This window comes from Saccopteryx leptura, chromosome 5 (genome assembly GCF_036850995.1).
Source record: "Saccopteryx leptura isolate mSacLep1 chromosome 5, mSacLep1_pri_phased_curated, whole genome shotgun sequence".
Taxonomy (NCBI): Eukaryota; Metazoa; Chordata; class Mammalia; order Chiroptera; family Emballonuridae; genus Saccopteryx; species Saccopteryx leptura.
Window position 1 is genome coordinate 70746940 of NC_089507.1, and position 24026 is coordinate 70770965.

A 24026-nucleotide genomic window follows, 5' to 3' on the forward strand; every position below is an offset into this window, starting at 1 on the left:
AAGGTCAACAGCAAGTGCCAACTCGATACTGGCTGATGGTCCCAGCATGACAGGTTTGCCTTTGCCAAGGGCTTCTTCCTGGTGATGAAAACGGGTTTCCTGACCTGTCCTGCCTCGGCATTCTCAGGAGCTCAGACGTCTGTGCAGCGGGCCCAAGGACTCGCACGTACACGCCGCTAGCAGACTGGAGAGGAGACCTGAAGTTTCTGAATTTCTGAGCTAACAGGGGGCAGGGCCCCATTCAATGAGAACGTCAAGTCATTTGACCCCGAAGCGTGCCCTGTGGCTGGCCGAAGCAGTGGCACCTTCAGCTTGGCCCCACCCAGGGGCTGATGAGGGACCCCAGGTACTATCCTAGTCTTGGCCTAGCCCACAGAATTGATGAAAGAGAGCATGCCAAAATTGGAGCAACTCTCATCTCTAGGGTAAACCTTGTTTTTAGTTGTTTAAAAATACATCCTGAGACAGAAATTTCAGGGCTCCATGTAACCCAGAAATCAGTTCAAAGGTTACTCTGTTCCCTCACCCCACAGAACTCAGGCATTTCCACTCTGGTCTCAGCAGCTGGCTTGGACAATAAATTCTTTCGACATGTTTGAGCTGATCTGGACTTCCCAAAATGTTTTTGGGGAGAAGTTGACTTAAAGGAGTTTTCCCTTCTTTGTGAGGGAAGGAATATAGCAAGCATAGATTTTCCTGAGAAAGCTGTACACAAGCTTTGACACAGTGTACTTGAGAAGATTAGTCACAATTTCATTCCCCCACCACTCCCAAGAGAATGGGTCAGTGCTTGCATAAAATGTTCCTTACCCTGTTAGCACTAATTAGTACAAAGTGTTGAAGGTACATTCTGCTCTGCTTACATAAAGAATTGAAAGATAATGGTGGGGGAAACACAGTTCCCCCCTTGCAGTCATTCAAAATGCCTTGCTGGACTTTGGCATAGAAAGAAACTTTGTCTTAGAGCTGGTTATATAACCCACTGCCATCATTTATTGATTTCTTGAGTGCTCACTTTATGTTCCTCCAGTAATAATCCCATAAGGAGGGTACTATTGATAGGGGACCCAAAGGTGAGAACTTTGGCTTCAGTAATAAGTAGCCTTTTAGTTGTAATAACTAGGAGATATGTGAGGGTTAGGAAATAGTTAATCTGTTTGCTAGTCTCTCTTAATGGCCCCCTGGCCTTTACTCTGAAATGTAGCAAAGAGTTTGCATTTGTAAGAATGTCAGGGAAAGCCTACACTGGGGAGGGACCTAATAGTTAGGGGAGTTTAAATCACAATAGTTGTTTGTAAAAGCCTAACCACAGGATTTACTGTGAAAAGTTAAGGCCTATAAATTAATTAGAAACTTAGTTCACCTATCTTAAATCTTTACTTTGTATCCTAAGGAAACAGGGAGTCTTTTCACAGATAATTCCCAGAGGGAGATGGGCCCAGAGGCACCAGGTCCCAGCTGTTCCTGGGAGACAACTGACCCTGGCTGTCTTGATGACTTACCAAGGACACCAGAGAGGGCCATGCTGATTGGGCCTGTGCTACATCAGAAGGTGCAGAGGAAACGTTTCTGCAGCTGAAACACCACCTCCTACACATTGTTATGTGACAAACTGCATGAACTTTTTCCTTTTTTTCTTTTCCCCTGAACCCTATAAAAACTGTCAGCACCAGGGGAGTGTGAAGGCAGCTTTGTGGACAGGACTCCCCTGCCTTCCAGGGTACCGGTATTTCCGAATTAGACTCTTGCATACTAAGTCTGGTTCATCTCTTTTGATTGGCTGAATGCTACGAGCTGCTGGGAGCCCGGCTCATTCGGTTAACACTATGATCGTTCCCACTTTCCAGGTAAACAGAGCCTTAGGGAGAGTCAGCAGGACGCGCAGAACGTAGAACTAAGCCATCTGTCTGCAGTCTGGGCCTGACGCATCAAGCAGAGCAGCGTTTGGCCTCAGTTGGTGGTGTAATGGCCTCTGTTAATTTAGGATTTTGAACCAGCTGGAGCTGATAATTTCCACAAATACCGATGATTCAGTCTGCACCCTCTACTTAAAGTGAAGTCTTTGGACCAGCAGCACCTAGAAGCTAGTCCGTCCGGGCCCAAGGCTCCTGTCCCTCAGGCCCCTGCTGAAGAGGCACTGCTCTTCGCTCCAGAGAGGAATATATCATTCACTCTCCTCACTTCACTCCCCTTTGTCTAATCCTGTTCAGTAATTTAAAATTCTTTAAAAGCAACAGCAAACAAAAATCACAATGTCTCACAATATCTTACCAAGGAGTAGGCAAAGCTGAAGAACCAGTAGCATGACCAGGATTTCCAAGCACCTTGTCATTGCTTTTGAGAAAGAAAACAAAAACGTGAACATCTAAAATATCTTGCGTTTCGGAAGTCACAGTACCATGTAGCTGATACACACAGGCCCAGCTGAGGCACAGACAGAGGTCTGAGCGGCCTCAGACTCAGTTCAGGTGGGTTCCACTTCGGGCGTGTTCCCCGGGCGGGGCCGCACCACGCGGAGCCACCTTGTGATATAGTAAGCCTTGTGGTTGGAAAGGAAAAGTGAGAACCAAGCTGTCTACAACCCCCGTTCCTGCCAAACCCCATTTCTCTGCCTGCCAGCCAGGATTCTAAAAATGCATTAGGGAATTTTGACTTCTGGTTTTTACTGAATATAAAATTCTCTTGTGTATACATCACCTTAATTAGTTGGTCCAGCTTAGGGATAACTTGTATATTTTGTCTTACAGGATTCAGAATCCATCTCTATAAGACAGGGGTCCCCAAACTACGGCCCACTGGCTGCATGCGGCCCCCTGAGGCCATTTATCCGGCCCCCACCGCACCTCCGGAAGGGACACCTCTTTCATTGGTGGTCAGTGAGAGGAGCATAGTTCCCATTGAAATACTGGTCAGTTTTTTTATTTAAATTTACTTGTTCTTTATTTTAAATATTGTATTTGTTCCCGTTGTTTTTTTTACTTTAAAATAAGGTATGTGCAGTGTGCATAGGAATTTGTTCGTAGTTTTTTTTAGAGTCTGGCCCTCCAACGGTCTGAGGGACAGTGAACTGGCCCCTTGTGTAAAAAGTTTGGGGACCCCTGCTATAAGAGGTAATAATGAGGTCTTTGAAAGTATTGAAGGGAACTGCCTCTCCTTCTTGGCCTCTCCCCCGCTCTGTGCAGAGGGGTCCATTCTGAAACTCCCATCTCGGCAGTCCACAGCACCACAGACTGTTACAGAATTAGGAGCAAAGCATATTCTGGGGGCTTCAGCGGACCACCATGCTCCGTCACAGGCCTGCTTAACTTGGGAGAGCATCTCTTTCCAGTCCTCAAAGGGGCAACCACAAATATGAGTCAATGAAATGGAGGGCTGTTAAATACTGCCTGCCACTTCCGCCTACATTTTTTTTTTTTTTTGGACACAGTGTTTCAAAAGTGAAATTATTTAGCTTTGGCAGAATGGCATTAAATTGCACCATCATTAGCAGCACTTGAGTCTTTGAACTGTGAAGTGAAATCAGTTTGACTCCTGGTGTCAGGACCAGGTGACATGCAGTATACATAATGTGTGCAGTTTAAAGAACATCTGCAAGCCTAACCACCACGGGGGTGTCATGGCTCAGCTGTAAGGGGGGTGCAAGGACCGAGGGCTGCAGCTCTGGAGGCTGTACAAGGCCTTCTGGAGGGAGCACCTGGCCCGTGACAGGCGATGCAGAGTGAGGCGTTTACTTCACACTGAAATACGCCTTTCCCCCTCAGTCACCGCTTTCCGCTGGACCTAGTGGCTTCAGAGTAGTCAATGGCTAATGTATTTACCCCTGATGGCAAAACCGACTGTGGAAATATACTTACGCATTTTCTTTTGTTTTTTTGTTCACTGTCTTTGTTTCTGCACTCTTCAGCCCCTTCCATGAAATCTTGTAAAGGCTGCTGAGCAGGCAGCACAAGCCCATTCTCCTGCTGGCGACAAGGGCACGCCTAGCTTGTGCCCAGCCTGCCTCGCCTTCCGGAGCCTTCCCAGGAGAGCCAACAACAAAAACTTAATCCTTGTGAGGCTTCTGACGAGCTCAAGGGAGCTCAGTTCCTCACTGGAGGGCCAGGCCAGACCCCACAGGCAAGCAGTTCAGCCAGCCTTTCCTGACGCTGTCAAAAATTTCAGAACATTCACAGTTCCAAGCATTTTATTTAAATTTATACAAAATCCAGTCATGTACAAAAATGTACCTAACATTTTCCATGAAAATAAAATGCAATTAATTCTAATTTCAAATACTTTCTGCTTACATGTCATGTAAACATTGCTCTGGGCCCCTTTTATTTACTAAGATTGGATCCACTCTTGGAGATTTCCACAACCGGAGAAGTGCTTCCGGAGGGAGAAGGGGATAGGCCAAATCGATTTCTCGAGCCACACGCGTGACCACGGTCGGCTGGATCCCAGGCAGAACGAGGCTTTCTAGAGACACCACCATGGCTTCCTAGCACTGTGCAGCGCTCATGTACAGAGTTCATTTTACATGCACACCTGTGTAAATCAGAAAGCGGTCTCAGCCCGCCTCCACACCCCCGCCACGCAGGGACACGACAGAACACACAGTTGCCCACAGGGGTACAGTCTCCACTCGGAAGTGATCAGGGACATGGCAGACACAGACGGCACTCTTGTTTGGAGCTTGCCGAGTGGGCCACCCTGGGAAGAGGGGCCAGTGTGCACAATGTGGATGTATAGAAATGTGAAAATACTGTTAGCCCATCTTTTGACAAAATATATTCTTCAATATCTTTTGAGGGTCAAGGGGCAGGGGGAGGAGGAAATAAAAGGAAAGTAGAGTCTGGGTTTTGTGAAATGCATGGGCTTCCGAGGAAACATCGCCTCCATATTTCAGTCGTGTTGTCCCTCCCTGCCCACTTAACCAAGTGGGCACCGAGAGAGAACACAAAGGACGAGCTGACCTCGCATCTCAATGCAGAAATCACCACTCCCGTCAGCAGGGAACAAATCCAGGACTCTGTGTGTCAGGGAGACCTCTCTTGGAAGCAAACTAAAATTTAGACTACGCTCAGCTTTTCACAAAGCAGTTCATAATTTATGGCATTCAATTTTTCATATACCATCAAACGTGGTTACTCTTAAGAAAAAATGGCATCTTTATTATCAGATGAGGAAGAATGAAAAAAGTTGACAAACTTCAAAATTTGATTTCTTCTGCAAATCTGTGATCCGTTCTAGATACTGGGTCCAATTCTGTCTATTGAGAACTAGGCAGCCCCTGAAAGAACCAGATTAATTGGCAGCATAACCACCCCTGATTCTGATAATAAATTTAAATATTCACCTTATAAGGAATTCCAAGCTGAACCACACTAACAAATGCTTACTCCAAAGGGGCTCCAAGATTGCTGGCCCCAGGGCATCTTAGTGCCACATTTAGGACACAAGCCAGCCCCGAGGCATTTGTCCTAGGCTAGAAGTGCCATAGCTGGGCTCAGATACACCTGGCCACTGTGCAATGCTGCATCAGAATGAGGAAAAGCAAAAGTCACACCAAGGTTACAGACAGAGATCCCACTGCTCCCTGCCTTGGCAATACTAATCTGGACTGCAAACTGGCAACCAAAGGCAAGGAATCTAATTTGATTTGGTCTTTCATGGAAATTCTCCCTGAATCAAAGATCACAGACTGGGCCAGCTTTCTTCTAACAGCTCAAGACAAACTTGGGCTGTCTTGAAAACTTCTAAGCAAACCCTTCAAATTAAACCTGGCACATATAGACTAAAAAGTGAAATCTGAACTGATTCAAAGATGAAATGCAGTGATGATACCATCCTTCATATAAACATCTATACTTCAATGTTTATTCCAGGCTAAGCACAATAAAAGCCAATGCTTATGAAAATGACAAGCCTCTTCTATCTCTAATTCTTACCATCATACAGTCAAGTCTGTGCATGCTTTACCTGTACTTATTGTTATTAAGTCACCCTGACATTTATTTTTCCGGCATGCAGTAATAAACACACACGCATTCTCAAGAGAACACAAGAGAACAAAGAAACAAAACAGTCCAGAGTGTTCTGTATAAAGCCAATTAAGATGCCGCCTCCGGAGCCCTGAGACCCGGGGCTGCAGAAACGGTTGCCGTGGAAACAAATTTGCCTCAGCGTTTCTGGCAGCTCTGGTTAGTGACTAACACATCTTCAGAGAGGATTTGGTGTAAACAGCCCCCACCTTTTTTTCTGGGTGACATTCTATGAGGTATATAGATATTAGGAATTCTATAGAAAAACACGACATTCCACGCCCAATTTATTTTGTTATAAGTTGTTTTCTTTATTCAATCATACAAATTTGAATGGGGTTTCCTGAATAAATCATTTACTTAATTTACCGTTGGCAGAAACAACAGATTTCAAAACACTTAGAAGCTTTTTATTTACATAGCTTTTCCTCTTTTTAAATTCTGTAGCACGCAATTATTTTCAAAACAATAGTTTTAAACAGATGTGCTTTAAGAGTTAAACTGGTAATGATTTCATTTATATTATAGCTTATTTAAGAGAATAATTACTTACAAAGGATAGACTAGCCATGTATTTGTTTTAAAAAATACAATTTTTGGTCATGTGAATGATTCATGTTCAGGTTTCAAAAATAGAGAACGTCCTAAAGTGCATCATTTTACTTATATAATATAACTCCTTGAAGTTACAGCAATCTGCAATGTAAACAGTAGAGCAAAGAATACTAAACTATATTTTCATATACATTTAAATTTGTAGGATTAGGTACCATCTTTACGTGTGTGGATTAAACCAGGACACGTCCAATACACTGCTCGTGCTTCTATATAAATATTTTCAGGAGCCAACTTAAAGGTGTTCTTTTTCACCCACTCCGGATAAACAATTTTCAACCGACAGTGCTGCCCCCTTACTTCAGCAATGAAAAATGCTGTTATAATCCAATCTGACCAGTGTCTTGAGAATCCATATTTTTTTAAACTGACAACTGGTCAGTAGAGTTTTACATTCCCTTTCTTTTCTTCTTCTTATAAAAAACAGAACACAAATAGTGCCCTTGAAGAAGGCAAAACACAGAGGTGGCATTCGGTGGTCCTGCTGAACACTGTCTTCAAAAGGCACCACTGAAGCGCCTCCTCCTAGCCCGGCCACCAGGGGCCGCTGTGCAGACACCTGCTCGCCTCTTGGAGCACAAAAGCAGACCTAGGATGGACAGGCAGAAACAGAACCCACTTTCCCCGTGCAGACATGAAAGGTTAGAAAGTAACAACATTGACGAGATGATTTGGTGTTGTAAATTCCCTGGTCCCTCCAACATGTCTAATATAGACAGTTTTCTGACACAGTCTTTAAAAAAACTACAATCGCAATTGGTTACACACCATTATTTGCTCTCTTTATACACAATCTTGAAAATAGTGTGTATTTTCTGCCTTGGGCTGAGCTCCAAGGGCTACATTTACCCCTCAGGGAATTTTAGTGAAGGTTGACTTAAAAAACAAACCAACAACTCTGGTAAGTTCTCAGGTGGCTGAGAACACAGGTGCTCTCCTCTCTCTCTGATGATGGATCTTCTACACTTCACCTAAGAATCTGGCAAGGCCCTTTGCATATGGCTGTTGCCAAAAAAAACCCAAAAACCAAAAAACAAAAAACCTGACCCCCAAGCAGGTTACCGCAGCATGCTGACCTCGCTTAGTGTCTGATGTTAAAATCTGAGACTGCGAAGTACAGTCAACGCTCAGGAAAGAGTTCTCTGGGGCTCTTCACCCTGTTACCTGATTTAAAAACCAGCATTAGTATAGCTCCTACTATAGTCCCTCTGTCCCTCTGTCCTGTGCAGATGATCCAGTCCTACAGGGATCACGAGTCTTTGTCAGCTGAGGAAGTCTAGAAGAAACACACGGTCAAACAGATGTTTGCCCTGCCGTCCTGGGCAGACACAGCCTCCATCTACCCCCGGGCCGACGGGGAAACAATTCACACGAGTAGGGAGAGCACAGCTCTGTGGAAACGTCACAGGAATGGCTGAGGCAGCAAACAGGTCTCCCATGCATGTTCCCATGTTACAGAGTCCAAAGAGAACAGGGACCTGCACAGCAAGTTCGCTCACGAAGTCCCGAGCTGATTTTCATCCCAGTTGGACTGAGAATGGTCTCCTGTTCCCAGTTACCCACGGAAGACAGTGAATATTCTCTGTAGACCAGTGTGTCTCATGTAGTGACTCATCACTGCTAGTGTTGGCAAAGCTTCCACTACCATGCCTGTGTGTGCTCATGCGCACAGGAATCTTCTTGACTTTCCCTTACAAAATCCCTAAGTCAGGACCAGGTGCGTTCTGCCACGGAGGTGGTTTCTAAGGCAGGTAATGGAAACCAGAGCTGATCCCAAAAGGCCTGGAGGTAGAAGGGCTACATGCTTTGCAGGTCCAGCTCTGAGGCTGCCTTACAGTTTCTGCAGAGCCGCTATTTACTGGGGAGGCACACTCACCACACGTGGCCCCGTCTGCTGGAGCCAGGGCTGCCCCATTACAAGCACTTGGAATCAGCGTCTCTCTTACTGATGAGCACCTCCAAGAGCCTTAGTTTTGCCTTTATATGCTTATATTCACTGTACTCTTCGGCCATAGGAGTGCGGTCTTCCTTCTGGACATTTCTAAGGGAAACAAAGGGAAAGGGGACTGAGGATCCACTTCTGTCTCCCTGTTCAGCAGGTGAATTATCAGCATTGGAAACTTTGCAGTTTATCAAACTGTGGACTCAGTGTGGCCAGGTGTCACCTGGTATCAAGCCTGGAGCTAAGTCTAGACAAGCAGTAAAGGGCAGCTTCCCTGGAAGGCCCCATGTGCTGAGTTTTTATAGTAAATCTGGCATCTTATAGAATCATATGAAGGACTAAGAAATGCAGAAATTTCCTCTCTCTGCAGCTGGTATGTATGAATTCACATTCAGGGCTCCATACACTGAAATCCTTTATTTATACCTAATGCTTTTTCACTTTTATATATTTCATTTAATGTACCACTACATTTCTAATTAGCAATTGGTACATCTATAATTAACAGGTTTTTAAAGAAATATATAGTTAATACTTCTTATTATAAAGTTAGTCTTGGAATTTAACAATTGAATCATATAATACTAACTAGACTTTACAGTTTACTGAGCAATTTTATATACATTCTTTTTATATGCACAAGCATTAACCGAGAGCTTGCTACAGGCTAAGCACTATGCTAAGTGGATCTGTCTTCATGATGTAACATAACCCACAGGGCAGAATCACTGCTGGTCCTGTCACCCACACTCCACACCGGCTGACAGCAGCCGGGAATTGGTCCCACTACAAAGCCACTGCGTGGTCATTGCTGGTGCCGTCCTATTTCTCATTTCACTTTGAAATGTGCGTGTCAGATATTCAAATGCCAGGCTCCCTTTTCTCCTTATTAAAGAACAAATATGGGAAAGCCAAGAAAATGGGCCTTATTTTATTTTGTTAAAAGAACTAAAACTTACTTATACCTGTTCTGCCTTGATCAAGGAAATGATTCTAGATGGCTTTTTTGGCACAGGGCAGTGGGTGGAGCCCCAGCCGTGCCCTCTGAGGGGCTTCACTCTCCTCAGATGCAAAACGATGGAACCAGCTTTTGTAATACCTGAAGTTTCTTAGAATTCTAGGCTCCTATAATGAGTATGACTATAATTATATAGAAAAAAAGGTAAACAAACCAAAAATATACCTAGAAAGAAGACTGGAATGAAATACATCAAAATACTAGTACTACTAGTTTGTCTTTGGGTATTAGTATTGTTTTGGGGTATGGTTTCTTTTATCTGCTTACCTATATTTCCTAAATATCCTGCACCACACGGACAAGAAAAGTGCAAATATTTACGTATCAAATTCATATATCTTAAGAAAGTCATTACAAGACAAATCCAAATCAGAGATCCTAAAAATAAATGTATAGAATTGAAATAAACGGGAATATAGCACATTCTAAATGCCAAAGTTAATTTTTATGGTCCTTTTATTTCCCAACATTTCTGAGAAGTAGGAAGGGGACTTAATGAAACTATATTTACAATGTTTAGATAATTTGGATTAAAATAACATCCATTCAAAATGATAAACCTTAACTCCACTGTAAGAGATGCAAATTTATTCCCTGTTCTGTGCTCGTCTCCCGCTGTGGCTGAGTCAGACATTCTGTGCAGTCACTTGCAAACAGGCAAGGCTGCTCCCTCTTGTGACGTTATATAAGGATTTCATTATTCCTTCAAACCCACCGGAGAAAAGCACCCTCTCAATCAGGTGGATTTACTGCTGCTTGTATATTTTTCAAACTTAACAACTATATCTTTGCTTTTAAAATGTGCTTTAAAAACAACACGATTTAGAGTCTTCCTTTCCTTATTTCTCTTCCTAGTTTCTTGAGTCAAAAAACAAATCAGTGCTATAGACTGGAAACTCAGCTTCAAGCTGCTCAGTTTAGATTAGAATTTGATGTGACAGGTTAGTTTCATAAATGCTAGCTCACGCTGCATCAATCTTGGACACTACCCAGGATGCACTTCTTCCTGAAGGACCACTCAGACCTCCCCACCTCACAGTGCACACACCCCCGACTGGGCTGCAGGGAGGGGGCGGAGCGGTTCCCACCTGGGCGGTATCACTCGGATGCGGATGCGACAGAAAAAAGGATGTGTGCGCGTGTGGGGGTCGGGGTGGGGGGCGGAGCGGGAAGGAAAACACGTGGACTACCTTCCATTTTGTCTGAAGAAATTGTCTTCAAAATCACGAAGTTTCTTTCGAATCCTTTTCTTTTCTTCTCTCATTTCCTGAAAGTGTTCCAAGAGTTCTGGTCTATGAGGGCAAAAGCATTTCAAGAAAATTGAGTTAAATCTGAATAGTCATAAATGTCATGAATGTGCAACTCGATAGGGGTTGTGGACCCAGCGGGGGGGGGGGGGCACATAAATACAAAAACTGTGGAGGGCACTGGGCGTCAGCAGAAAGGGATTGTTTTCTATCCCCTGGAACACTGACGCCTATGGGGCTGGGCTCCCACGAGGCTCCTGCTACCTATGGATTATAAGGGCTCGCGAAATCCCATGTGCTTTGTCAAATTTTGATTTGAAAGAAAGAGATGACATCTATGCTCAGTGAGTGTTGAATGATGAGCCAGGGAGTACAGAAAGAACTACACAATGCCATTTATAGAAACCATCTGATTGTTTAAGTAAGCTCTCAGATTCTCCCACAGATAACAAAAGATAAGGCATATAAAAAAACTGAGCCAGAAGTTAAAAAAAAAAAAATCATTGTTTTATTCACATAGACGCACCCCAGGTAAGGCTACTACTGTGTTTTGTCAACCTATGTAAGTACAAAGACTAAAATAGCATTTAGAAAAGTTATTTTCACCCAGATATATTAACACCATCATGAAAATGACTTACATTGAAGCAGCATGCAGATTTGAGAGCCCTGTGTCCTGGCTGCATTTTGATGGTATTTTATCATCCATCGGGGAAATAAACCCATCAGCGTCATCTTCACACTGGTCGGGAAAGCAACGGGCACTGAAATCGGTTTTCAGAGGGACCGCCAAGTCTGGCTTTGTGTTGCCATTGTCTTCTGAACCCTCCTCTTCTTCCTGGAGACACACAGCAACCCAGCCAAAATCTGATTAATTTTCCTGGTAGTCTCTCATTACAAGTATATGTACACAGTAAAGAACACAAACTAAACACAGCCACTCAACAGGGGAAAAAAACTATAAAAAATTAGTGTAGACCACGAGTAACATCTGTTAAGGTATGAAGGCACAACCATTATAATGAAGCAAAAGAATCTAAAAGTTCCAGCTGTGACAATACAGTACAAAATCCACCACCAGCAGTCCGTGTTTTCAGAATTCCATTACTTGCATATCTCAGAAAATATTTGTTATTAAGCTATGGACATTCTCAGATATCAAACAATTCAGTCTTTCTATTTAAGAATTGAGATTATTATAAAGTATTTTGTGGTCACCTGATACACAAAATCTTAGGAAACGTTTCAGAAGACTAAAAAAATTTGTCTTCCCATAACCGTAACCATAAAACTAAGTTTTTTCAAGGAAATTTCAAGGTCCATGACTGTATTTTCTGGCATCTGAGATTCTAAGAAAAGTAGCATATTCTCTGTCTTTATAATAATGCAGTGAAGTCAAATTAGTATTTCTTAGTTTTCATTTTTAAAGCTATATAAATCTAGCCTGACCAGGTGGTGGTGTAGTGGATAGAGCGTTGGACTGGGACGCGGAGGACCCACGTTCAAAACCCTGAGGTCGCTGACTTAAGCACAGGCTCATCTCGTTTGAGCAAGGCTCAGCAGCTTGAGCCCAAGGTCGCTGGCTTGAGCAAGGGGTCACTTGGTCAGCTGTAACTCTCCGATCAAGGCACAACTAAGGTGCTGCAACAAAGAATAGATGCTTCTCATCTCTCTTCTTTCCTGTCTGTCTGTCCCTATTTGTCCCTCTCTCTGTCTCTGTCACACACACACACAAAAAGCTATATAAATCTAAGGAAGAAATAATATCAGAGTCTGAAAGATTTTAAAATATTTTTAATTAAAAGAATTTTCTTCAATTACAGTTTACACTCAATGTTATCTTGTATTAGTTTCAGGTGTACAGCATAGTGTAAGAAAGATCTTAAAAAGTAGTGATTTAGGCCCTGGCCGACTGGCTCAGTGGTAGAGCGTCGGCCTGGCGTGCAGGGGTCCCGGGTTCGATTCTCGGCCAGGGCACACAGGAGAGGCGCCCATCTGCTTCTCCACCCCTCCCCCTCTCCTTCCTCTCTGTCTCTCTCTTCCCCTCCCGCAGCCGAGGCTCCATTGGAGCAAAGATGGCCCGGGCGCTGGGGATGGCTCCTTGGCCTCTGCCCCAGGTGCTAGAGTGGCTCTGGTTGCGACAGAGCGACGCCCCGGAGGGGCAGAGCATCGCCCCCTGGTGGGCGTGCCGGGTGGATCCCGGTCGGGCGCATGCGGGAATCTGTCTGACTGTCTCTCCCCGTTTCTAGCTTCAGAAAAATACAAAAAAAAAAAAAAAAAATTAGTGATTTACTGCCAAAAATATACAGTCAGACTAGGAGAGAATATCCTATTATCTTGAAAAATGAAAACATTGATTAGCAGTACAGCTACTTGAACAACAGGAAGTACATCATCAGTTGTTCTAGTTAAACAAAGTGGCTTTGCCTGGGCTGAGTAGCTCAGTTACACCTGGCTGGGTAGCTCCTCATACACCAAGGTTGTAGGCTCGAACTCCGGTCAGGAACATACAAAAGTCAACCAATGAATGCATACATAAGTACAACAAATCGACATTTCTCTTTCTCTCTCTTTCTCCCTAAAAACTAATCAATAAGTTAAAAAAAATTTAAACAGAGACAAAAACCAAGTGGTTTCAGTGCCAGTGCAGCAAATGAATCTTGGGAGGTGATCAAAGTACAAGTATGCGCACTGCCTGTAGTGGATACTTTCTTACCATAAGGCTTGGTGTGTTTATAATGGTGACTCTGAAGAGAAATACTGTGAATCGACAAACAGGCAAACAAACAATAAAGCGGGGCTGTCACATAAGCACAATGAAAGTACTGTTATGATGGCAACATTGGCAAAAATTAAGTGGCTTTTCCAGATTCTCTCTGGAGTAACTTCAGATCTTTACTCTCTTTGCTTCATCCATGGAAGTATTAAGTGTTTAAGATGTAAATTTATATTAAAAAACATTTTTAGGCCCTGGCCGGTTGGCTCAGCGGTAGAGCGTCGGCCTGGCGTGCGGGGGACACAGGTTCGATTCCTGGCCAGGGCACACAGGAGAAGCGCCTGTTTGCTTCTCCACCCCCCCCTCCTTCCTCTCTGTCTCTCTCTTCCCCTCCCGCAGCCAAGATGGAGCAAAGATGGCCCAGGCACTGGGGATGGCTCCTTGGCCTCTGCCCCAGGCGCTAGAGTGGCTCTGGTCGCAACACAGCGACGCCCGGAGGGGCAGAGCATCGCCTCCTGGTGGGCAGAGCGTCGCCCCCTGGTGGGCGTGCTGGATGGATCCCGGTCGGGCGCATGCGGGAGTCTGTCTGACTGTCTCTCCCCGTTTCCAGCTTCAGAAAAATACAAAAAAACAAAAACAAAACATTTTAAAATTAACAGAGTAAAAGTGACTTTTAAATTAGTAACTTAAGGTTTCTTTTTTGTAAGAGAAAGCAACAATTCCCACCTATGTAGTTTTTCTAAGATTTAACTGAGATAGTCTGTCAAGTTCCTGATAAGGAACCCCTGGCTCACAGGCAGCAAAGCTCAACCTCCCCCCCCCCCCCCCCCCCCGCACCTGTCCTGGATGAGGAAGAGCAGGAACCACCTGGCTGACTCTAACCTCCACGGAGGCAGGGACGGGACCTGTCTGGACACTGCTGTCCCACAGCTTGGCCAATGCCTACATATAGTAGGTGCTCAATACATGTCTATTAAACAGTCTAGTAATTCAGTTTTAAAAGAGAAATACAAACAACTATTTAGAGAGTTTTAAAGCCCAAGACACACAAGAAATGAAGTCAGGCGTGTGGGCCTTATCAATTATATCCCGAGGTTCTGAGAGAACTGAAAAATGTAAGAATGTGTTTTGCACATGTGAGAACTCAATGTTTTTTGAGATGAAGCTAAACAAAAAAAAACTACTTTCATTAAGCTGTAAAAATCATAAGAAAAAATAAAAATAGCAAAATGGATCTTTAAATTCTAAGACCATTAGGTGGTTGTGAATGTTGGGTAGATTCTAGAAGGAATCAATACATAGACAATGTATGCGCAATTGATGGAAAAACAGTGATCAACAGAGAATAGCACTGGCTCCTTAAAAACAAATCATGAAAACTAACCATCTTTCCTTGTTTAATAGGGTTAGTATAATATCTGGATTTCAATAAAGAATGAGGCGAGCTGACCTGAAGAAAGCTGGTTTTGTGAAAATCTGTGCAGAGTGATGACGCGGTGGTGACGTGACTCTGGACAAAAGCCTATAGTGGGCTAGGCCTGACTCTGTCTTACTCACTGTTTATCAATCACCCGGATAAAGACACAAAAGGCATATTTACAAAATGTGTAGGCAATGCAAAGTGGGTGGGGTATCTGGTAGGTTGGAATACAAAATCTAGATCTACTCTGTTTCATAAAGCTGGAACAGAAGCACGAAAAGTAACTGGAAAAATTCAAGACTCTGTAACTAGTTATGGACAAAAAAGTGGATCTACAGACAATAAGCAATCCATGGGAAAGTACAGATTAACAGTGAGATAAGGCCACAATCACTGCTTCTCCATTGGGATGATTCTGCCCCTTAGGGAACCTTTGGAAATGCCTGGAGACATTTTTGGTGGTCACAACTGGGGAGGTCGTATCACTAAGGCCTCTAGTGAGTAGAGGCCAGCACCCCATGACAAAGAGTTATCTGGCCCAAAATACTGTACAGTGCTGAAGTTGAGACATCCTGCTATAGAAAGATTAAAATAAACTCACAGCACAGTGACAGTCAGGTAGTCAGCGGCTTACAGAACTGAAGAGCCTTAGTCATGTAGATTGAGGTCAGGACTAGTCCTTATTCCTCTGCCTTGCTGGTTCAACCATATCTACAGTGGTGTCCAGCGTATAGTTCTGAGCACCAGTGCTTAAGAAGGATACAGATAAATTGGTGTGTACATACAGAGCAGAGCCACTAGACTGCTGGACAGTCTGGAACCCACATCATATGAGCAACAGGAAGAACTTGGAGAAGAACTTTACACAGAGTGTGGGTGGGAGTAGGCAGGGCAGGTGACTGTAAATATCAAAAGTGTTCTCATGATAGAATCACTGTGCTTACTCCATGTCGTTCCAAAGGCAAAGCTAACCTTATTAAGTAGACAGTAATACATTACTATTAAACTATGCATATAATTTTAATTGTGTTCATTAATTATAACATTTTATATTTTTCAAACTTATACATTCTAAAATTATATATTTTATAATTTAAAGAATAATTATAAAACAATAGAAGTGTTAGCTATTATTGATGTTTTGCCTAATAATGAGAGAGCTTACTCTCCCCGTTGCTGTGAACTTGTCAAGCTTAATGATGGAATGGCTCTTAGGGACAGTGCCTCTTTTCTGTCTGTGAAGCTTCTGAGGGCATTTTTATGTTGGACGGGAGGACTGACCGGATGGCCCGCAGGATGCCGGGCTGGAGATTCAGGGACTTAGACTTTCAAGAACTGTCTCTATTTCATACACGGCTGCTTCCCTTCCAGAAACATTTAAAACTAGAGCTGGTTTAAAAAAAAAAAATTAGCTAGAGTGGCTCTGGTCGCAAAAGTGCGACGCCCTCTGGTGGGCAGAGCGTTGCCCTCTGGTGGGCGTGCCGGGTGGATCCCGGTCGGGAGCATGCGGGAGTCTGTCTGACTGTCTCTCCCCGTTTCCAGCTTCAAAAAAAAAAAAAAAAAAAATTTAGATAAAATCTTCTTGTCTGCAAACATACCCAATTCTAAATTGTATCAGAATTGCCAAGAATCAGTACACTCCAAATACATGCTAATAAGCCTGGCCAATTGGAACAAAATGAACTAAAAGTGCTATTTACAAAAGCAATGTAATCATTGCAAAGTTCTCTGAAATTCTGACAACCATGTGGGCCAGTAAAGGAGCCGTGGCCAATATATACTTGTGAAAAAAAATAAACTAAGCTAACTGATAAGATTTGGAAGAATGTCCTCTCTTAAAAAGAGCATCATTCGTATGCCTAGCATTTGCTTAATGAGGCAATTATTGTCATATTTTGAATGTGTTAAAGAACACATTTTAATCTAGTAACAGTTCTATTACATGATTCTAAGAGAAATATATTAATTTCATGCATACAATTATCCACATTTCTTCATTTTTACAGTGATTTGATTCTTGTGTGAAGTTAATTACCAGCTAGACAATGTGTCTTCTTTCATCAAGTCCTATTGTAATAAAATAGCGCTAACTTAAAGATACAATATAGCATAGTCATCTAAATTTCACAGTTAGAGCACTTTCATAAAACAAATTATATTTAAAATAATATGAATAGTAAGCACAATCATTACCTAATACTTTAGAATTAGGTGTATGAAGCATTTAAGACCCTTAGGAGGTAAGAACAGGAATACTATAAATAAAGGAGAAGCCTGTGCAGTTTCTCGTGCCTTACCTCAGTTATAATGTTGAGAATTAGGCCGAAAAATGGACTTATTTTCAACTGGTGTTCCTTGGTGGGAATGAGGTCCCCATAGTCTGAAATACTCATTCTTAACTCCAGTAAATAAAGGACCACTCCAGGCTTGGAATTGTCACAGAGCTGGGACAAGTGAGGCTCTTAAAACTCACTTCTGCTTTGGGTTTTACTCCCCCTTCCAATGTAAACAATCACTGATATAAAAAGAAAAAAATGACACTGACTTCTCATCTCTAGAGCCCTGCATAAGGCTGTCCAGCTTGTTCTGTTGTCTAGAAACACAACCAGGAAGGAGGCCGATCCAAGCCAGCTAGGTCCGTACAGAGACACAACTGCGGGCACAGATGTTGCCTCCCAGTCTAGCAAAAGGAGGCAGTGAGAACAGAGGTGATTTGTATAAAATCTGTAATTACTTGGGAAATAAATCTGAGCATATGTTCTAATGACTGCCGGTCATAGCACTACATTCACAGACCAAGAAGAGATTATAAAATTAGTCCTGAGGACAAAATGTGCTGGGGGGAAGGTCAGAGGAAGGAAAAGGGGGTGAAGATGAACCACTGAATCTCTCAAATGGTATAATTGTCTATAAAATAAAATTTTTTTATTGTGTTCTATACATATTGCCTTTGTTAATTCTGGTTTTTAAAATAAATTTAGCAAATCACAATTTAAAAAAAAAGTTATGCAATGAGATAATGTAACAAAATTTGGAAGTACAAAAAAACTGTTCTTCAAATTGTGTGTGTGTGTGTGTGTGTGTGTGTGTGTGTGTGTAACCCAAACAAAAAAAAACTGTGAAAACCAAACAAAGAAATCATCCCTGAAAACAAACAACAGCAAACAAAACATCTACAAAAAGCGGGAGAGTGAAATGAAACTAAGGAAACCAATTAATGTGCACTACAAATAAAAGAGGATTGTTCAAAGTTAGTTATGTGCAGATTTTTAGGGAATGCTGCAAGAAGCCACCACCAGAGGGCCCCATCACAGCCCCTTCGATTCCCGGGAGAAAGAGAGGGAACTGAGGCAGATTTAGCAAGGGGTTAGGAGCAGGAGGTCTTCACCTTTATCTCCTTAAAGAAGGAAGCAGTCTCACCCTCGATAATTGGCTGCAGCAAAGGGCTTCTCCGCTTGCTGGAGGGGGAACCCTGCGACAGGCGACAGGCGTTAACGAGGAGGTGACATTGTGAACCCCTTCCCCTCTCCTACCAGCTCCTTACCTCCTCTGCCTCACCAGGATTTATTACTGCCTTTTAATAATACACTCTAACCCCTCCCCACTAAAAATGCTCAGGAAACCCAGCAACAACCAAAGTTCTTTGCAAGTTGCTTCTTCACTTCAAAGGCTCCCCCCCCCCCCCCCCCCCCCCGCCCCACACCCAGGAGTTCACAGGAGAGCAAGAACAGCACCCAAGCTCATTGACCAGACACGCAGGGCAAACCTAGGAGAAACACCTCCTCCCCACCCTCTTCTCTCCCCAATCACTGTCACTACCAGAACACCTGAACTCTAAGAAGCTTTATAGGAAAGTCAGTTCATCAAGTGAAACAAAGCTTCTCCGACTTCCCCGTTGTCCCTTCACCCCATTTACGGACACTAAGGGTTCCTAACTGAGGAATGAAAATGATTTCTTAGATTTAATCCTTGTATTGGTTAGTTACTAATTTACTCCGTAGAGAATTCCTAGAAAAGGAGCTTTCCTCAAACACAGCTGCCTGACTCTCTGGACAGGACGACCACAGCCCAGCCCATTCGCAGGAACAAGCATTCCTTGAAGGGACAGATAAAGACCGTAGCTCAGGCCTACAAATAAACACGGAGATTTAAAGCAGGAATAAAGAGCAGCCGCTAAGGTGAAGGTGCATTTCAGCAACAACCTAAAGGGGCTGTGTCCCTCACTAAAAAGCCTGAAGCCAGCAGAGGGAGTCTTCAGGTCTCTGGAGAGGAGACAGAGGAGACAGAGGGGACGTGTCCCCAGGAGGTGGAGGGGGAGTCCCCCGGCACCCACCAGAGCTGGAAAAGCTGACACCGAGACTGTGGTGAGGGGCTGGGGAGCAGGTGGCCACTCCTGAAAGACTTTCCCAAGCTGAGGGCAAGCTGCTGCTCCTTCCTCTTGACAAAGTCAAAACGCAGAGGCCCAAAGCAGCTAAAAAGTCCAAGGACGGTGGCCTCTGAGAGCACCTTCAGATCTTGGGCCACCCTGCCTGCCACGTCACACTTGTCTATATCCTCCAGAAAGAGAAGCTCGCCCCCCAGAGCTCGCCAGGGGATTTCTCCGAGGGTGGGAATCCCGAGGGGCTTACCCTCTTGAGGGGGAGAGAAGGCTATTAACAGGGGGCCCTTGGGACCAGAGGTGCTCTTTGGAGTGATCAGGCCTGGACACAGCACAGCCTGTCCCCGTGGTGCTCTGTCTCTGAGGAAGGGGGGAGGTGGAGTCTGCTCAGCTCAATGTCAGGTGGATGTATATGGCCAAAGCATGACTCTCAAAAGAAAAAAAAATTCTATCAGCTTCAGGGTTGCTCACTTTTTGATAAATGTAGCCTCAGAAGTCTGATACATTCTTTATTCCTCAAGCTTATGGGCCATAAATATTACTGGCATGTTCAACTATATATTAAAGCCTATTCCTTAATGAGAAGCAGGTTGATGCTGTATTAATAGCCAGGGTCCATTCAACTAGGTAATCAACAACAGAGAGGTGGTGAACTCACAATGATGGGTATGGTGTTGGCTCGGGACAGGATCTGTTTGACCAGCCGGTACCTGTCATATAGTGGCTTCATAACCTGACGTTCATTCTTGGTTACCTGAAAGGCAAGAACAAGAGAGCTAAGAAGCCTGCTCCCGGTGGTCAGGCTACCAGTTGTCCCAGCATGCTCTGAGCCTAGAGAAAGTATGGATGATTCAAATGTAGTCTCACTATTCTCACAAAATTTATTTAAACTGATAACATGATTCAGTCGATGCTTAAAATATCTACTTTAGCTGCAGGTCACTCCGGAAATCACTCCATTAGCAGTATTGCTTTTCCTATATCAAAATTATGATCATTATTAGTTTCCCTGTTTAAAACTTCTTAAGCTTCAGAGGTCCCAGACAATTTATTGTGTTCTAAGTCCAGGGAAGCAGAAAACATGCATTTGTATTATAATAAGTACCATGTAGTTTTGCAATCAAAAATTTTTTTACATGTCTTTCTCCCTGATGAAATTGTTTTGTTTTTAAGGAAAAGATCTGGCAAACGGGGGATTCAAGGAACACCTGCTGATATAATACACGGATTGATTCATCTATGCATACCTAAAATCTGACACAGCGCTCAAATATGCCTAAAGGCCTGAGTCGTAAGGCAGTTGGGAGGAATCAAGCCCGACTCCCTGGTATAGTATTTGCTGTAGTATTTAAAGCTCTTCATCATCTGCCGCTTCTCCTCTTCCCATAATACCGTAAGTCCCAGAGATAGACTAGTTCTTTCTGCCCTGGAATGGCTCCGGTTTGGCAAATTCCAGATCACGAGCAACCTTCCCTGTGCAACCTTTTTCCAACATCTCCCATTCTGGAGGACTTGCTCATTCTGTCCTTTGCGTCACCTACAGCAACCTGTGTATATCTTGTAATTTCATATATACTTTGCTGTAGACTGAATGTTTGTCTCACCCCAAATTCATGTATTGAAATCTAATTCCCAGTGTAATGGTATTTGGTGGTGGGGCCCTTGAGAGGTGATTAGATCATGAAGGTCGGATCCCATGAATGGGATTAGTATTTTTATAAAAGAAACCCCTAGGCCTAGTGCCTCCTTGCCCCCTTTTGCCACGTGGGGACAGCAAGACAGCCCTCTATGAACTCGGAAGGGGGCTCTCATCAGTTACTGAATCTGTTCAGACCCCGAAATGGTTGGCACTTTGATCTTGGACTTCCCAGGCTCCAGAACTGTGAGAAATACATTTCTATTGTGTATAAGCCCCCAGTTCTATGGTGTGCTAACAGCCCCAGTGGATGATGCTTTTTTATACTCTATAGTAACTAACTGTTGACTTATCTGTCTCCCCCAAAGACTATAAAACCTTTGAGAGCAGGAGTTTGTGTTTTTGTGTCCCTGGCAGCTATTTAAGTGCCTGACATAATGGAAACAGAAATATCTGCAAAATGAATGAACAAATAATTGTATGCTCAATTCACAGGTATGCATGCATTTCCCATTTACTTAAATGGTGAATGACATGAGTATCTTCGTTTTAAGATTTCTATTTGTCTTCTGCATTTTATTTCCCTTGCATTCATAAGAGTTACAGAGGTAACAAAGGGCAAGTTGTAGGAGCTTTGATCATTTCTTTTATGGGTCTTTTGGGCTTTCAGCTTTGAAGACAACTCTGAATTATGCATAAATAAACTATCCTTTGTTGCCTTTCTTATTTGCCTTTCTCAAAGTGATTAACAGTAAGTGAACTTTGGATAAACTTCACAAGCTAGGACTGAACCCTGCCAGTATGCAATAACATTTGATGGATTTATTTTCTATCATCAGCAATAATAACAATCAATTATTTCTATATCTTCCTATTATCACAATATTAAAGGAGGATGGCATCTTCCTGCTTCTACCATATCAAAAGGAGTTTTAAAATTGCTATATTATTTTAAAAAAAACTGTCAAAAGTAGATAGAACTTGGAAATTACTTTATATAAAAACACCAGAGAATCAAACCACAGGTTTTACTACTATAGACCTACCACAATGGAGTAAACAGAAAGACAGTCTAGCATCAGTGAGGACGCTGGACAACTGGAATCTTTCACTACTGGAAAGGGTGGAACACTTTGGAAAACTATTCAACAGTATCTAATAAAACTGCAGATATGATTCAATTCCATTCTAAGTAGCACTAACCAACTGAGCTAACCAGCCAGGGTGAATTGCTCATGCTTTAAATGAATGACCCTCAGAAATTATTCACCTATAAATGATCTGATATAATTCAGTTTTTGACTATGGAGAGTTGAAAATCTTAACTCCAGCCAAGTTAATGTTTGCATTGATAAAAACATCTAAAACCAAAAATATCAATGATCTTTAAGTTTGAGGTGTGGAAAGTATTAATACTACTCTACTTGAATTACACCTGAATCATTTTCATAATGTATATCTGAAGCCAAAGGATTGTTCATACTAAAAGTTATCACAGCTTTCTCCCATCACATGTAATTGTCAGTGCTGGATTTGTGCGCAGAGCCAAAAGCTAACCATTAGTTAAATAAACAAAGCAGGGCCTTGGCTGAATTGTTAAGAAAGGGCAGGCTGACGTTCAGTGGACCATGGGAAACTGGAGGTTGACAGTTTTATTCTTGAGTCATAAGTCATCAAGGATTCCGCTACTAACCAAGAATCAGCATTTGAATGAGTGGATGGGTACCTCTGAGTCCTACAACTGCTAGCAGGAATAGACAAATGAGATGGATTCTCATAACTGTTGCGTTCTTGGCCCATGGATTGGAAAATGGCAACTCTCTATTCGTCATTATCAGGTAGAGAAGTAGTAGGCTGACTGTGATCAGATAATTCCAAATAGTTAACCAAAAAAAGATTATTTATATATGGCTTTAGAATTTGCATTTAAATTTGATGATATGTTTAGTGTCATGCTGGTTCCCAAGGTTTTAAAATATATGGTTAAAATATACTGACAAGGAAGAGACTCAAGAACCCAGAAGCTCTGAGCAAGCAACTCATTCTCTTTTCTCTACACTGTCATCAAGCAGTGGCCTACAAAGAAGGCCATACAGAAACTTGGCTATCTGCTGTGCTTCTCTCTGTGACATCTTCTGATGAGATGCTTACACATTGAAAGGCCACACTTTAATAATAATTAGTAGGGAATATGTACCAGTATATAAACGAGTGTGTTTTTGTTTTTGATCCACATCAGTCTGTAGAATGTCCCATTAAAGTGAACATCCTTAAAAATGTACAGAATTGGCAGACAATTGTTTTGGCCTGTCATTTAGAGTTAATGTCCCTTTAAATCAGAATATGCAGATTCAGCAAAAACCCATGAACTAGGAGCACCTGCTTCTCTAAATACCTGGGCTTTGGAATGATAGTTTAGTGCTGGGAGTACATGTACTCTTCTTTTAGGAAGAGTACATGTACTTCCAGCCCAAATGTTATTTACAGTCCAGGGTCAATGGCAACACCACAGATCTGAGAATGAAAAGCTAAGTCTGACTTTCAGATTGGCCAGCTATCAAAGGGACTTTCCTCTTCTTTGGTCAGAGCATGGTGTACTAGAGAGAGGCAGAGATCCTGACCTGGGACCAGGAATAAATGATATTCATACTTCCCAGAACATTTGTTCCCTGCCCCATGAGATGCGAGAATCTGACCCAAAGAGGTGTTCTTCCTTCTTCATCAGAAAGAATGATGAAAGAAAAGGAAATAAAAAGACAAGGCCAAAAATCAGTATTTCATATTCCTAATTATAAGAGTACTAAAAATTTGTGTTCTTTCTCCCAATTTAATCTCTAAAGAAGTAGGCCACAGAGAGGAGAACATGCAATTGTAACAGAAGTGAAAAATATCATATATTTGCCAATTCCCTCTTCCCCCATCAAAGCCACTTGACCCAACTTCCTCAGTGCCAGACACCCTACAGGTAAATGTGTGTGCCTATAATGTCATTTAGTCTCCAAGACAACCTGGAACAGACATACACTATACC

At 42.8% G+C, this 24026-nt stretch overlaps 1 protein-coding gene across 9 annotated transcripts in view; it reads right to left on the reverse strand.

Moving 5' to 3' along the window:
• Positions 1-6296: 6296 nt before the first annotated feature.
• FAM13A (family with sequence similarity 13 member A) overlaps positions 6297-24026 on the reverse strand; it is a 291193-nt gene continuing 273463 nt past the window's right edge. For 5 of the 9 annotated variants that reach the window (XM_066384501.1, XM_066384505.1, XM_066384504.1 and 2 more), the window contains 5 exons: positions 20018-20113; positions 18370-18453; positions 11487-11683; positions 10789-10890; positions 6298-8679 (listed from right to left, as the gene is read on the reverse strand). In XM_066384501.1, the coding sequence (XP_066240598.1) occupies positions 8553-8679; positions 10789-10890; positions 11487-11683; positions 18370-18453; positions 20018-20113 (606 nt within the window). In that variant the 3' untranslated portion in view covers positions 6298-8552. Of the gene's footprint in view, positions 8680-10788; positions 10891-11486; positions 11684-18369; positions 18454-20017; positions 20114-24026 lie in introns of all 9 variants that reach the window. The other 4 variants (XM_066384500.1, XM_066384497.1, XM_066384496.1 and 1 more) reach the window with 2 other exon arrangements.